This window comes from Hypomesus transpacificus, chromosome 9 (assembly GCF_021917145.1).
Source record: "Hypomesus transpacificus isolate Combined female chromosome 9, fHypTra1, whole genome shotgun sequence".
NCBI classification, from domain to species: Eukaryota; Metazoa; Chordata; class Actinopteri; order Osmeriformes; family Osmeridae; genus Hypomesus; species Hypomesus transpacificus.
The window spans coordinates 15681193-15695688 of record NC_061068.1 but is presented as its reverse complement, the minus strand read 5'-3'; the positions used below and the strand labels follow the sequence as shown (position 1 = coordinate 15695688).

The following is a 14496-nucleotide window of genomic DNA, read 5'->3' as shown; positions in this document are numbered from 1 at the left end:
CGGTCGGGCACAGCCCGAAGAGACAACGTGGGACCCTCTTCCAGTGGGCTCACCATCCGCAGGAGGGGTCATGGGGGTCGGGTGCAGTGTGAGACGGGCGGCGGCCGAAGGCGGGGGCCTTGGCGGTCCGATCCTCGGCTGCAAAAGTTAGCTTTAGGGACGTGGAACGTCACCTCGCTGGCGGGAAAGGAGCCTGAGCTGGTGCGCGAGGTAGAGAGTTTCCGGCTAGATATAGTCGGCCTCGCCTCGACGCACAGCGTGGGCTCCGGAACCAGTCTCCTTGAGAGGGGCTGGACTCTCTTCCACTCTGGAGTTGCCCTTGGTGAGAGGCGTCGAGCTGGGGTGGGAATATTGGTTTCCCCTCGGTTCGGCGCCTGTACATTGGGGTTCACCCCGGTGGACGAGAGGGTAGCCTCCCTCCGCCTTCGGGTGGGGGGACGGGTCCTCACTGTCGTTTGTGCTTATGCACCAAACGGCAGCTCAGAGTACCCACCCTTTTTGGAGTCTCTGGGGGGGGTGCTGGAAAGCGCTCCTCCTGGGGATTCCCTCGTCCTCCTGGGGGACTTCAATGCTCATGTGGGCAATGACAGTGAGACCTGGAGGGGCGTGATTGGGAGGAACGGCCCCCCCGATCTGAACCCGAGTGGTGTTTTGTTGTTGGACTTCTGTGCTAGACACGGTTTGTCCATAACGAACACCATGTTCAAGCATAAGGGTGTCCATATGTGCACCTGGCACCAGGACACCCGAGGTCTCAGTTCGATGATCGACTTTGTAGTCGTGTCATCGGACTTGGGGCCGCATGTCTTGGACACTCGGGTGAGGAGAGGGGCGGAGCTGTCAACTGATCACCACCTGGTGGTGAGTTGGCTTCGATGGTGGGGGAGGACGCCGGTCAGGCCTGGCAGGCCCAAACGTAATGTGAGGGTCTGCTGGGAACGTCTGGCGGAACCCTCTGTCAGAAGGAGCTTCAACTCCCACCTCCGGGAGAGCTTCGATCATGTCTCGGGGGGGGCCGGGGACATTGAGTCCGAATGGGCCATGTTCCGGGCCTCCATTGTTGAAGCGGCTGACCGGAGCTGCGGCCGCAGGGCGGTCGGTGCATGTCGCGGCGGTAACCCTCGGACCCGGTGGTGGACTCCGGAGGTGAGGGATGCCGTCAAGCTGAAGAAGGAGGCCTATCGGACTTTATTGGCTGGTAGGACTCCAGAGGCAGCTGATGTGTACCGGCAGGCCAAGCGGAACGCGGCTTTGGCGGTCGCGGAGGCAAAAACCCGGGCATGGGAGGAGTTCGGCGAGGCCATGGAGAATGACTTCCGAACGGCTTCAAAAAGGTTCTGGACCACCATCCGGCGGCTCAGGAGGGGGAAGCAGTGCTCTGTCAACACTGTATACGGTGGGGATGGTGCGCTGCTGACCTCGACGGGGGACGTCCTGGATCGGTGGAAGGAATACTTCGAAGACCTCCTTAATTCCACCAACACGCTTTCCGACGTGGAGGCAGAGTCTGGGGACATCGGGGGGGGCCCTTCTATCTCTGGGGCTGAGGTCGCCGAGGTGGTTGAAAAGCTCCGCGGTGGCAGGGCCCCTGGGGTGGATGAGGTCCGCCCGGAGTTCCTTAAGGCTCTGGATGTTGTAGGGCTGTCTTGGTTGACACGACTCTGCAACATCGCGTGGACATCGGGGACAGTGCCTCTAGACTGGCAGACCGGGGTGGTGGTTCCCCTCTTTAAAAAGGGGGACCGGAGGGTGTGCTCCAACTTTAGGGGGATCACACTCCTCAGCCTCCCTGGGAAAGTCTATTCAGGGGTCCTGGAGAGGAGGGTCCGTCGGATTGTCGAACCTCGGATTCAGGAGGAGCAATGTGGTTTTCGTCCTGGCCGTGGAACAGTGGACCAGCTTTATACCCTCCGCGGAGTCCTGGAGGGTACATGGGAGTTCGCCCAACCAGTCTACACATGTTTTGTGGATTTGGAAAAGGCGTTCGACCGTGTCCCTCGGGGGCTCATGTGGGGGGTGCTCCGAGAGTACGGGGTACCGGATTTCCTGATCGGGGCTGTCCGGTCCCTGTACGACCGGTGCCAGAGTTTGGTCCGCATTGCCGGTAGTAAGTCGAACTTGTTTCCGGTGAGGGTTGGACTCCGCCAGGGCTGCCCTATGTCACCGATTCTGTTCATTACCTATATGGACAGAATTTCTAGGCGCAGCCAGGGTGTTGAGGGGGTCCGGTTTGGTGACCTCAGGATCGGGTCGCTGCTTTTTGCGGATGATGTGGTCCTGTTGGCTTCATCGGGCCGTGACCTTCAGCTCTCACTGGAGCGGTTCGCAACCGAATGTGAAGCGGCTGGGATGCGAATCAGCACCTCCAAATCTGAGGCCATGGTAATCGACCGGAAAAGGGTGGAGTGCCATCTCCGGGTCGGGGAGGAGATCCTGAACCAAGCGGAGGAGTTCAAGTATCTCGGGGTCTTGTTCACGAGTGAGGGAAGAATGGAGCGCGAGGTCGACAGGCGGATCGGTGCGGCGTCCGCAGTGATGCGGGCTCTGCATCGGTCCGTCGTGGTGAAGAAGGAGCTGAGTCGAAAGGCGAAGCTCTCTATTTACCAGTCGATCTACGTTCCTACCCTCACCTATGGTCACGAACTATGGGTAGTGACCGAAAGAACGAGATCGCGAATACAAGCGGCCGAAATGAGCTTTCTCCGTAGGGTGTCCGGGCTCTCCCTTAGAGATAGGGTGAGAAGCTCGGTCATCCGGGAGGGGCTCAGAGTAGAACCGCTGCTCCTCCGCGTCGAGAGGAGCCAGCTGAGGTGGCTCGGGCATCTGATTAGGATGCCTCCTGGACGCCTCCCTGGTGAGGTGTTCCGGGCACGTCCCACTGGGAAGAGGCCCCGGGGAAGACCCAGGACACGCTGGAGGGACTATGTCTCTCGGCTGGCCTGGGAACGCCTTGGGGTCCCCCAGGAAGAGCTGGCGGAAGTGGCCGGGGGGAGGGAAGTCTGGGCCTCCCTGCTTAGGTCGCTGCCCCCGCGACCCGAGCCCCGGACAAGCGGCAGATGACGACGACGACGACGACCTTTATACATACAGAGCAGTTTTGGAGTATTTGACCACTGGCAGCAGCCTCAGAAGACCTTCCTCTGATCTGAAGTATTTCTTCAGGTCAAACACGTCCATCTTCTCTTCTGAAGTCAGCAACACAAAGACCAGAGCTGACCACTGTGTAGATGAGAGCTTCTTCTCACTGGAGAGACTTCCTGAGCTCAGGTAGTGTTGGATCTCCTCCACCAGAGAATGGTCATTCAGTTCATTCAGGCAGTGAAACAGATTCATGCATCTCTCTGGAGAAGGATCCTCTCTGATCTTTTCCTTGATGTACTTGACTGTTTCCTCATGTCTCTCTGTCTTGTTACTTTTCTGAGTCAGTAGGCCTCGTAAGTCAGTCTGGTTGGACTCCATTGAGAGGCCCAGGAGGAAGCGGAGGAAAAGGTCCAGCTGTCCATTCTTACTCTGCAAGGCCTTGTCCACAGCACTCTTGAAGAATCGGACTTCTGGTTTCTCTTTGAAAAGAGCCAACAGTTTGTTGGAGCTGGAAGTTGATGGAGTCTCAGACATCAGATTCTGCTTGTTGTTGATGAATGAGAGAAAGACAAACACAGCAGCCAGAAACTCCTGAAAGCTCAGATGGACAAAGCAGAACACCTTTTCCTGGAAGGCTTTACCATCCTGTCTGAAGATCTGTGTGAACACTCCTGAGTGCACTGATGCATCACGGACATCTATGCCACACTCTGTCAGGTCTTTCTCATAGAAAATCAGGTTGCCTTTCTCCAGCTGGTGGAAGGCCAGTTTTCCCAGTGACTGAATACTCTGAATGCTCTCTTCATCCCAGTGTGGATCTGTCTCAGTTTTCCCAGCATACTTCACCTTCTTCTGTTTGGTCTGTAACACCAGGAAGGTTGTGTACATCTCAGTCAGGGTCTTGGGCATCTTCTCTTTCTTCTCTGTTCTCAGCATGTGTTCAAGGACTGTAACAGTAATCCAAGAGAAGACTGGAATGTGGCACATGATGTAGAGGATCCTTGATGTCTTGATGTGTGAGATGATTCTCCCGGCCAGGATCTCATCACTGCATTTCTTCATGATGTACTCATCCTTCTGTGGGTCATCGAACCCTCGTACCTCTGTCACCAGGTCAACACAGTCAGAAGGGATCTGATTGGCTGCTGCAGGTCGAGTGGTGATCCAGATGAGAGCAGAGGGAAGCAGCTTTCCTCTGATCAGGTTGGTCAGCAGCACATCCACTGAGGTGGACTCTGTGACATCACACCAGCTCTTGTTCTTTTTGAAGGCTAAGGGCAGTCGACACTCATCCAGACCGTCAAAGACAAACAGAACGTTGTACTTGTCGTAGTTGGAGATTCCTGATTGTCTGGTTTCTGAGAAGAAGTGATGGACAAGTTCCATCAGACTGAACTCCTCTCCAGCCAACAAATTCAGCTCTCGAAACGGCAGAGGAAAGATGAACTGGATTTCCTGATTGGCTAGTCCTTCAGCCCAGTCTGTGATGAACTTGTGCACAGAGACAGTTTTTCCGATGCCAGCAACTCCTTTGGTCAGAACAATTCTGATAGGTGTGTCTCGTCCAGCTGAGGGTTTAAAGATGTTGTTGCATGTGATGGCTGTTTGTGTTCTTGCTGATTTCCTGGATGCTGTCTCAATCTGTCTCACCTCATGTTCTTTATTGACCTCTCCACTCTCACCCTCTGTGATGTAGAGATCTGTGTAGATCTTATTGAGAAGAGTTGGGTTTCCTTGTTTAGCTATGCCCTCGAACACAGTTTCAAACTTCTTCTTTAGTTCAGATTTGAGTTTCTGTCGACAAATCTCAGCACGCTCATCTAAACAAAAAACAACACGTTAAGTGTGTTTTTGTTAAATGTAGTTTTGATTATTCACAGATTATGAACTGACAAAGTGTCCTCTACATTCAATTCAAAACATATTTCAAATATATGATCATTTATCAGTGACACAATAATGAAACAGCTTAGTACACTCACACATAGTACAAAGTCATAGGAAGATCTACACATCATTGGGCTACTCTGAGTCTCATAACTTTCTTTGTCTAACCTTCATCATGTACCATTAATCGGTCAACTCAGACTAAATATGGAGTCTCTTACTTTTCTCCAGCGTGTCAGCCAGCTCCTTCTGGTTCATGTTCCTCAGGATGTGCAGTGTGATCTTCAGAGCTCCCTTTCTGGCACTGCTCTCCTGCTTCTGATATTCAGGGTCCACCACTTCCTGGTCCTCCCTCTGACTCTCTAAGCGTTCTGGGAAATCTGAACTCAGAATCCTCTTCATCCTCTTCAGCTCTTTCTTCACAAACTTGATAACAGTCTCCTCAAGCACCTGAAACAGAGAGGGAAGATATCAGATGAACCAAGAACTCTATACACAGTAGAACAATATGATTACAATGATTCTGTCTTGTTTGTACTTTAGATGAACACAAAACTCACTGTGAATATGGAGGACAAGTCCTCATGGTGACTCTGGTCTGACTCAGACTTCTCCTGCTGATCTCTGAGGACAAAAGATGACATTACTTAACCACATGAACCACATGTACAAGGGCTGATCATCTACTAAAGAGTTTATCATACATAAGCATGAGTGGTAAACTTAACTGTATCCACTCATGCATACACACTGTATAAGAGTGATACCATCACTACCAAGTAAACCATCTTCTATACCACTACAAGGCACTATTCCTTTAATACATTCATCAAAGATAGGAGCACTGTCACCCCCAGGTAAACAAGTGTGTTGTGTTTCAACCAGACACTGAAGAATGACATCAGGGTCCACCTCACACAGGGCTGCATGTTTGCTAGCAGCCTGCTTTAGACACTGCAGCACTCCTCCACCCAGGAGTTGAAGACCTTCTGGTCTCAACCAGTCTAAGTGGGCTGAGCCCCGCCCGGTCTGTGCTCATACCAGGCCTGGTACCTGCAGGGCTGGACACTGACTATCATGCTGTCTGTGGGTGTGTGTGTGTCTGTGTGTGTGTAGGGAGGTTATTGTTGTCAAACCTTTACTAGAGCTGCACTGATCTTTCTTATTTGTATGTAAAGCTATTATAACACAATTACATGTTTACAATAAATGTATTTTAAGGTGGAGAAGTAACTCTCAGGCTTATCCTGGAGTTCGCTCTCGTCTACTGAATTAGAGAGAGCAGCTTTGAATAATTTGTCTGCACCGACATGGAATTACCTGATAATAGTATGGTGTGGATTGCATAACTGCATTTGTTTCAGGGTAGTTTGTTGTGGTTGTGTTGTGGTTGTGTCTCTGTGTTAATGTCAGGTAAAGTTCAACATTAAAGCAGCACAGTGGACTGGTAGGTTGTGGTCCTGTCTCTCACTGTTCAAACACAACAAGGAGGTCAAAGGTGTTGATGTGTCTGATGGTGGTCTAGTGGTTAAACCATAGATACATAAAGAGAAGACCAACACCACATGTCAATGACATGATACTAAATAACAGCTCCTTCTCACTGTGTAGCTCTACCTCATGGTCTGAACATCGGCCAGGCTATGAGTTCTGACTTTGTTTAGTAGAAATGTCACATGATGATCCTGAATCTAATGATGACGTTATACTTCAAATTATTTATTGTGTGTGGCCTACCTACCTGTATACACTATACACAGACGGCTTCTTCACATCAAGTCACCTTCATCATATAACATTGAACACCAGCAGAGGTCAGTACATACCCTTCCTCATTAGAAGGTCCTCCTTCATCACTGAAGTTGATAGGTCGATACATAGACCTGTCACTCTTCATGGACACACAGCTGGGTACAGGTGAGGCTGGTCTCTGCTGTCTCATCCTGTCAACAAACACAACAGAGTGTCTTACAAACATAAATCACTAAAGTAGACACCACAGATATATCATACTGTCCAACATGTGTTGCTGTAGTCATTCATCAGCAGGGTCAGAACCAGGCTTGAATGTTGCTGTTCAACATGAATGAGAGTCAAACAGGCAGGTTTCCAGACCTGTTGTTACTCTGTATCTCTCACTGTGAACCTTTACCACATGGTCTGTATGTCAGCCAGGCTGGCAGTCAGCAGCTCTAACCCTGTGTTTTAGTAGGGATGTGATGAGGGATACTTTAGTATCTACAGTCAGCAGCTCTAACCCTGTGTTTTAGTAGGGATGCGATGAGGGATACTTTAGTATCTACAGTCAGCAGCTCTAACCCTGTGTTTTAGTAGGGATGTGATGAGGGATACTTTAGTATCTACAGTCAGCAGCTCTAACCCTGTGTTTTAGTAGGGATGTGATGAAGGATACTTTAGTATCTACCAGAGGTGTGGACTCGAGTCACATGACTTGGACTCGAGTCAGACTCGAGTCATGAATTTGATGACTTTAGACTCGACTTGACAAAATGTAAAGAGACTTGCAACTCGACTTGGACTTAAACATCAATGACTCGTGACTTCACTTGGACTTGAGCCTTTTGACTTGATAAGACTTGCTCCTTTCCCGAAAACCTAAATATTAAGTATGCTATTAAGGAACGCTCTGTATCTTTCATTGTGTATGTGTGCGTCAGTGTGTGTGTACGTGCTGTCGGCACAACATCAAATCAAATTAGATCCACGTTGTTTTGAAGCGACAGCATCCATCCAATCAAACTGCAGGTCAACCAATGAAGAGCAACTGTCAAACAACTCGCCAGTTAGGGAAAAAATTATATATATTTAATATAGTTTTGTTCGGGTATAAAAACTACGAGGTAGTCAACAAAAAACGAAGTGCAGTGCGAAGATTTCCGACGGAGACACAACAACTTCCAAATTTGTACGACATTTGAAGTTGCACAAAGAACGGTAGTCCCTCATACAACCCAACTTCACAAATCCCGAAATAAGTTTTACAATGCATGACCAGTGCTGTAATCTGCTACAGCAGCAACTCTAACGTGATGTTTACCACACACACACACACAATACAATTCATATTAACACAATGTTAAGATTGATATTAATAATATGAGTAATAAAGAGTAGTTTCAATACAATTCATTTGTGGCTATAAGGGATTTTCTGACATCCGTTATGAGCTATTGAGGTGTGAGTTCTACATATTACCAACGCTTCCACCAGAGTGAATTATTTTCTCAAAACGGAAGCTTGTTGCACTTGTTTTTTCAAATGTGTTCATTCTGTAAAGGAGTGGTTTAAAATGAAGAATATTCTTTCAAAATATGAGTTAAATGTTCAAAATGACTGGTTAATAGTGCAATGTCAGCACAATTTTTTTTCTGCAATTTCAATTGCACTTATACAAGTTATACTTGTACTTATAATAAATAAATACAGATTTTAAAAGCATACTGGTCATATCTGTTTAAATATATTATTACTCTGTGATCAAAAGGACTCAAAAGGAATCGAAACTCAAACTGCAGGACTTGGACTTGACTTGAGATTTGTCAGTCTTGACTTTGGACTTGACTCGGGACTTGCCTGTCTTGACTTGGGACTTGACTCGGGACTTGAGGGCAAAGACTTGAGACTTACTTGGGACTTGCAAAAAAATGACTTTGTCCCACCTCTGGTATCTACAGTCAGCATCTCTAACCCTGTGTATTAGTAGGGATGTGATGAGGGATACTTTAGTATCTACAGTTAGCAGCTCTAACCCTGTGTTTTAGTAGGGATGTGATGATGGATACTTTAGTATCTACAGTCAGCAGCTCTAACCCTGTGTTTTAGTAGAGATGTGATGAGGGATACTTTAGTATCTACAGTCAGCAGCTCTAACCCTGTGTTTTAGTAGGGATGTGATGAGGGATACTTTAGTATCTACAGTCAGCAGCTCTAACCCTGTGTTTTAGTAGGGATGTGATAAGGGATACTTTAGTATCTACAGTCAGCAGCTCTAACCCTGTGTTTTAGTAGGGATGTGATGAGGGATACTTTAGTATCTACAGTTAGCAGCTCTAACCCTGTGTTTTAGTAGAGATGTGATGATGGATACTTTAATATCTACAGTCAGCAGCTCTAACCCTGTGTTTTAGTAGGGATGTGATGAGGGATACGTTAGCATCTACAGTCAGCAGCTCTAACCCTGTGTTTTAGTAGGGATGTGATGAGGGATACTTTAGTATCTACAGTCAGCAGCTCTAACCCTGTGTTTTAGGAGAGATTTTACATTATAAAGCAAATGTCTACATTGGACTTTTAGATTATAAATACTACTTTATACTTTGCTTCACTTTAAAAAAATCAATGTCTTTACCAGTGAGCAGCATGTTCCTTTTCATAGATTATTTCCAAACATTTTAACTGCTCAGTATTACCAACAACCAGGTGTTGGCAATTAATGGGTCTGGCCTGACCAACTGTATAGACTCAACAATTAGACAGTAAAGACAATAAACAGTAGGGATTGAGGCTGGCAGGTTGTGCTCTGACATGAATAAGTAATGTTGCATTGATTCATGTGGGCCCAAGTACATTTAAACACTATCATTATAATCACATATCAACTATAAGACAAATATATTATAATATAGGAATATTGAGTCCCAGTACAGACGGCTTCCTCAAACCATGTCACCTTCATCACATAACATTGAACACCAGCAGAGGTCAGTACATACCCTTCCTCATTGGAAGGTCCTCCTCCAGCACTGAACATGATAGGTCGATACATAGACCTGTCACTCTTCATGGACACACAGCTGGGTACAGGTGAGGCTGGTCTCTGCTGTCTCATCCTGCCATCAAACACAACAAAGTGTCTTACAAACATAGATCATTTAAAGGAGAGACCAGATATCCTATCCAACAACATTCCGATTGTTTGCGACCTCAACATTGAGTAACAGCTGTACAGAATAAAGAGTTTCTTTAGGGATTTTGTTCTCATCTTCTCTGAGGGTTTAGGTTTGGTTATCAGTGCTGATCGGTGGTTCTCAGATGATGTTCCTGAGTCTGATAACTATGTCACACTACACGTTATTAGTCACCTCAACAATGAACACCAGCAGAGGTGACAACAGAAGACACACGGTCTGTGTCTTAACAAGACTTACAGTCATGAGCTCCAACTCTCCTGAAATTACAGACACTAGGAATGTTTAGTAGGAATGCCAGGTAAAGCTCATGACTTCAAGATCAAGTTGGCCCTGCGGATGGCTGCCTTGGTCAGTCGGTGCCCTGTGTTTGTTTTGTTAATAGGCTGAATTCAGTGTTATGCCAGGATACCCTGAGTTCTCCTCAACATCAGAGAAACAACTCCAGTGGATTTAATCTCCACTTTTCTGCTTCCTATAGCAGCATTAGCAGGCATTATATTCAAAGCCACTCTCGGCTTTGTCCTGGCAGCGAAGCGTAGTAAAAGAGGTGAACGTTCTGGTGCGACTTTGTTGGCGTGGGGTTCGTACAGCATTACCGGGGATATGTCTCTCCAACGTGCGTTCGCTGAACAACAAATTGGACAAACTTCAGCTGCTGGTGGGGAAAAACAGAGACTTTCATTCGTCTTCCATTTGACTCCCGGTCCATCAACACCGGATCTCCTCAGGGCTCCTTTCCCCTCTGCTCTTCTCCCCGGACACAAACAGCTGCACCTCCAATCATCAGTCCATCAAACTCCTGAAGTTTGCGAACGACACCACCCTCATTGGACTCATCTCTGGTGGGGAGTCTGACTATAGGTGGGAAGCTGACAACCTGAAGACCTGGTGCAGCCAGAACAACTTGGAGCTCAATGCTCTTAAGACAGTGGAGATGGTTGTGGAGTTCAGGAAGAACACAGCCCCACTCAACCCCATCACCCTCTGTGACTCCTCAGTCAACACTGTGCCGTCCTTCCGCTTCCTGAGAACCATCCTCTCCCAGGACCTCAAGTGGGAACTGAACATCAGCTCCCTCACACCCTCAGCTCCAAAGCACAAAAGAGGATGTATTTCCTACAGCAGCTGAAGAAATTCAGCCTGCCAAAGACAATTGTTACGGCTCCCACTCCTGCCTGTAGGCTGTGTGTGTTTTGTTTGTGTCTTGTCTGTAGGTGTTCCTGTGACGGCGCTGATGATGACGTCGGAGTGCGCGCCCCGACATCAAGATCCGGACCTGAGGCGGCTGTGTCTAATCGGGCCTAATTAGACACTGTCGTCATCGATAAAACGTGTTCTGGTTGGCGTATGAGGGAGAGGGGCGAGTCGCGCTGAGCGGCTGTTTATTTGTCCAGATGTGTAAGAGGAGAAGGGAGATAGTGTAGAGACCCATGGGTTTACTCCTCAACACGTAGATAACCGATGTTATGCACATTAGTTTAGGAGCGGTTCCACCTGCACCTTTTGTAACTTAGAGTTCAGCGTAGTTAGGTTAGGAAATACTAGGTTAGTTAGTGGTTTTCCAACAGGGCCGTTTCGGTCCTTATCGTAGTGCACTTTATTTGTCTCATCGGGAATCGCTCATAGTCCCTTCTCCGTGTCTTTATGTACTGGTACGTCCCTTGTCTATTAGTCATTGTTATTTGTTCACTTGTTGCGGTTTGCCGATACCTTTCTGCAGCTGTATTAATAAATGTACATAACCCATATGACCCCGCTGCATCGTTTGTGCCCGGCTACACCGTTGACACTCTCCGCTGGTCCAGTACTGTCAGTCAAACATTGTTACCTTTAACATCGTACGTAACAACAATGATGGTGCACTTCTACACAGCCATCATTGAGTCCAGCCTCACCTCCTCCATCACCATCTGGTACGTATCATCCGCACTGCTGAAAGGGGATCGGCTGCAAATTGCTTAACCTCGAGGACCTGCACACCTCGAGGTCCCTGAGGTGAGCGAGGAAGATTGTGGCCGACTCCTCCCACCCTGGCCACTCCCTGTTTTAGTCACTCCCCTCCGGCAGAAGGCTGCGGTCCATCAGGACCAAAACCTCACGCCATAAGAACAGTTTATCCATCTGCTGCTGGCCTCTTCAACAAGGCCAAGGACTCCCACTTCCATTATAACTTGTATCTGTTTAATCCATCCACCACTTATTTGCACATTGCACAAGCCGTCTTTAAATTGAACTGTTATCCAAATGTTATCCTATTTTTATATCTATTTTATATTTTACATATTGTTTAGTTGTTTAGAATGAGTTATTGTACATACTATTGTAAATGTATACTATTTTTTAAGATTCTTATATGTTTATTGTATGCACCTTCATATTTGTTTGAACTTACATGGCGAATAATCCAAATTCTGATTCTGATTCTTAGTGACACAAAGTAAACCATAATCTATTCCACTAGATGGCAATGTTCCTATATAACATTAATCAAATATAGAAACACTGTCACCCCCAACTGTGTTGTTTCAGCCAGTCCATCTCACACAGGGCTGCATGTTTGCTAGCAGCCTGCTTTAGACACTGCAGCACTCCTCCACCCAGGAGTTGAAGACCTTCTGGTCTCAACCAGTCTAAGTGGACTGAGCCCCGCCCGGTCTGTGCTCATACCAGGCCTGGTACCTGCAGGGCTGGACACTGACTCTCATGCTGTCTGTGGGTGTGTGTGTGTGTGTGGTGTGTCTGTGTGTGTGTGTGTGTGTGTGTGGTGTGTCTCTGTGTGTGTGTGTGTGTGTCTGTGTGTGTGTGTGTGTGTCTGTGTGTTTGTGTGTGTGTGTGTGTGTGTGTGTGTGTGTGTGTGTGTGTGTGTAGGGAGGTTATTGTTCTCAGACTTTCACTAGAGCTGCACTGATCTCTCTTATTTGTATGTAAAGCTATTATAACACAATTACATGTTAACAATAAATGTCAAGTCTTTTAAGGTGGAGAAGTAACTCACAGGCTTATCCTGGAGTTCGCTCTAGTCTCTACTGAATTAGAGAGAGCAGCTTTGAATAACAAGTCTGCACCGATATGGAATGACCTAATGGTAGTATGGTATGGATTGCATAACTGCATTAGTTTCAGGGTAGTTTGTTGTGGTTGTGTCTCTGTGTTAATGTCAGGTAAAGTTCAACATTAAAGCAGCACAGTGGACTGGTAGGTTGTGGTCCTGTCTCTCACTGATCAAACACAACAAGGAGGTCAAAGGTGTTGATGTGTCTGATGGTGGTCTAGTGGTTAAACCATAGATACATAAAGAGAAGACCAACACCACATGTCAATGACATGATACTAAATAACAGCTCCTTCTCACTGTGTAGCTCTACCTCATGGTCTGAACATCAGCCAGGCTATGAGCTCTGACTTTGTTTAGTAGACATGTCACATGATGATCCTGAATCTAAAAATAATGACGTTATACTTCAAATTATTTATTTGTGTTGTCAATGACTGTGTGTGGCCTACCTACCTGTATGCATTACACACAGACGGCTTCTTCACACCATGTCACCTTCATCATATAACATTGAACACCAGCAGAGGTCAGTACATACCCTTCCTCATTAGAAGGTCCTCCTCCATCACTGAATGTGATAGGTCGATTCATAGACCTGTCACTCTTCATTGACACACAGCTGGGTACAGGTGAGGCTGGTCTCTTCTGTCTGATCCTGTCAACAAACACAACAAAGTGTCTTACAAACATAAATCACTAAAGTAGACACCAGAAATATCATACTGTCCAACATGTGTTGCTGTAGTCATTCAACAGTAGAGTCAGAACCAGGCTTGAATGTTGCTGGTCAACTTGAATGAGTCAGACAGGCAGGTTTCCAGACCTGTTGTTACTCTGTATCTCTCACTGTGAACCTTTACCACATGGTCTGTATGTCAGCCAGGCTGGCAGTCAGCAGCTCTAACCCTGTGTTTTAGTAGAGATGTGATGAGGGATACTTTAGTATCTACAGTCAGCAGCTCTAACCCTGTGTTTTAGTAGGGATGTGATGAGGGATACTTTAGTATCTACAGTCAGCAGCTCAGACCCTGTGTTTTAGTAGGGATGTGATGAGGGATTTCTTAGTATCTACAGTCAGCAGCTCTAACCCTGTGTTTTAGTGGGGATGTGATGAGGGATACTTTAGTATCTACAGTCAGCAGCTCTAACCCTGTGTTTTAGTAGGGATGTGATGAGGGATACTTTAGTATCTACAGTCAGCAGCTCAGACCCTGTGTTTTAGTAGGGATGTGATGAGGGATTTCTTAGTATCTACAGTCAGCAGCTCTAACCCTGTGTTTTAGTAGGGATGTGATGAGGGATACTTTAGTATCTACAGTCAGCAGCTCTGACCCTGTGTTTTAGTAGGGATGTGATGAGGGATACTTTAGTATCTACAGTCAGCAGCTCTAACCCTGTGTTTTAGTAGGGATGTGATGAGGGATACTTTAGTATCTACAGTCAGCAGCTCTAACCTTGTGTTTTAGTAGGGATGTGATGAGGGATACTTTAGTATCTACAGTCAGCAGCTCTGACCCGGTGTTTTAGTAGGGATGTGATGAG

General features: G+C 47.0%; 2 protein-coding genes across 11 annotated transcripts in view; both read right to left on the bottom strand.

The window, feature by feature from the left end:
* The window catches only part of LOC124471292 (NACHT, LRR and PYD domains-containing protein 12-like), a 1476309-nt gene that overhangs the window by 208403 nt on the left and 1253410 nt on the right, over positions 1-14496 (bottom strand). Inside the window, exons 5-7 of one of the 7 annotated variants that reach the window (XM_047025730.1) lie at positions 9702-9818; positions 6795-6911; positions 5529-5592 (exon numbers count right to left, since the gene is read on the bottom strand). The exons of 3 other annotated variants lie outside the window; for them this stretch is intronic. In XM_047025730.1, the coding sequence (XP_046881686.1) occupies positions 5529-5592; positions 6795-6911; positions 9702-9818 (298 nt within the window). Of the gene's footprint in view, positions 1-5528; positions 5593-6794; positions 6912-9701; positions 9819-13492; positions 13609-14496 lie in introns of those variants that run through there. 3 more of the 7 variants (XM_047025733.1, XM_047025729.1, XM_047025736.1) reach the window with 3 other exon arrangements.
* Positions 1-14496, bottom strand: part of LOC124471307 (NACHT, LRR and PYD domains-containing protein 6-like) — a 332215-nt gene that overhangs the window by 207424 nt on the left and 110295 nt on the right. Inside the window, exon 8 of one of the 4 annotated variants that reach the window (XM_047025775.1) lies at positions 3089-4901. The exons of the other annotated variants lie outside the window; for them this stretch is intronic. Coding sequence (XP_046881731.1) covers positions 3089-4901 — 1813 coding nt within the window. The remainder of the gene's footprint in view (positions 1-3088; positions 4902-14496) is intronic. 4 annotated transcript variants of the gene reach the window in all.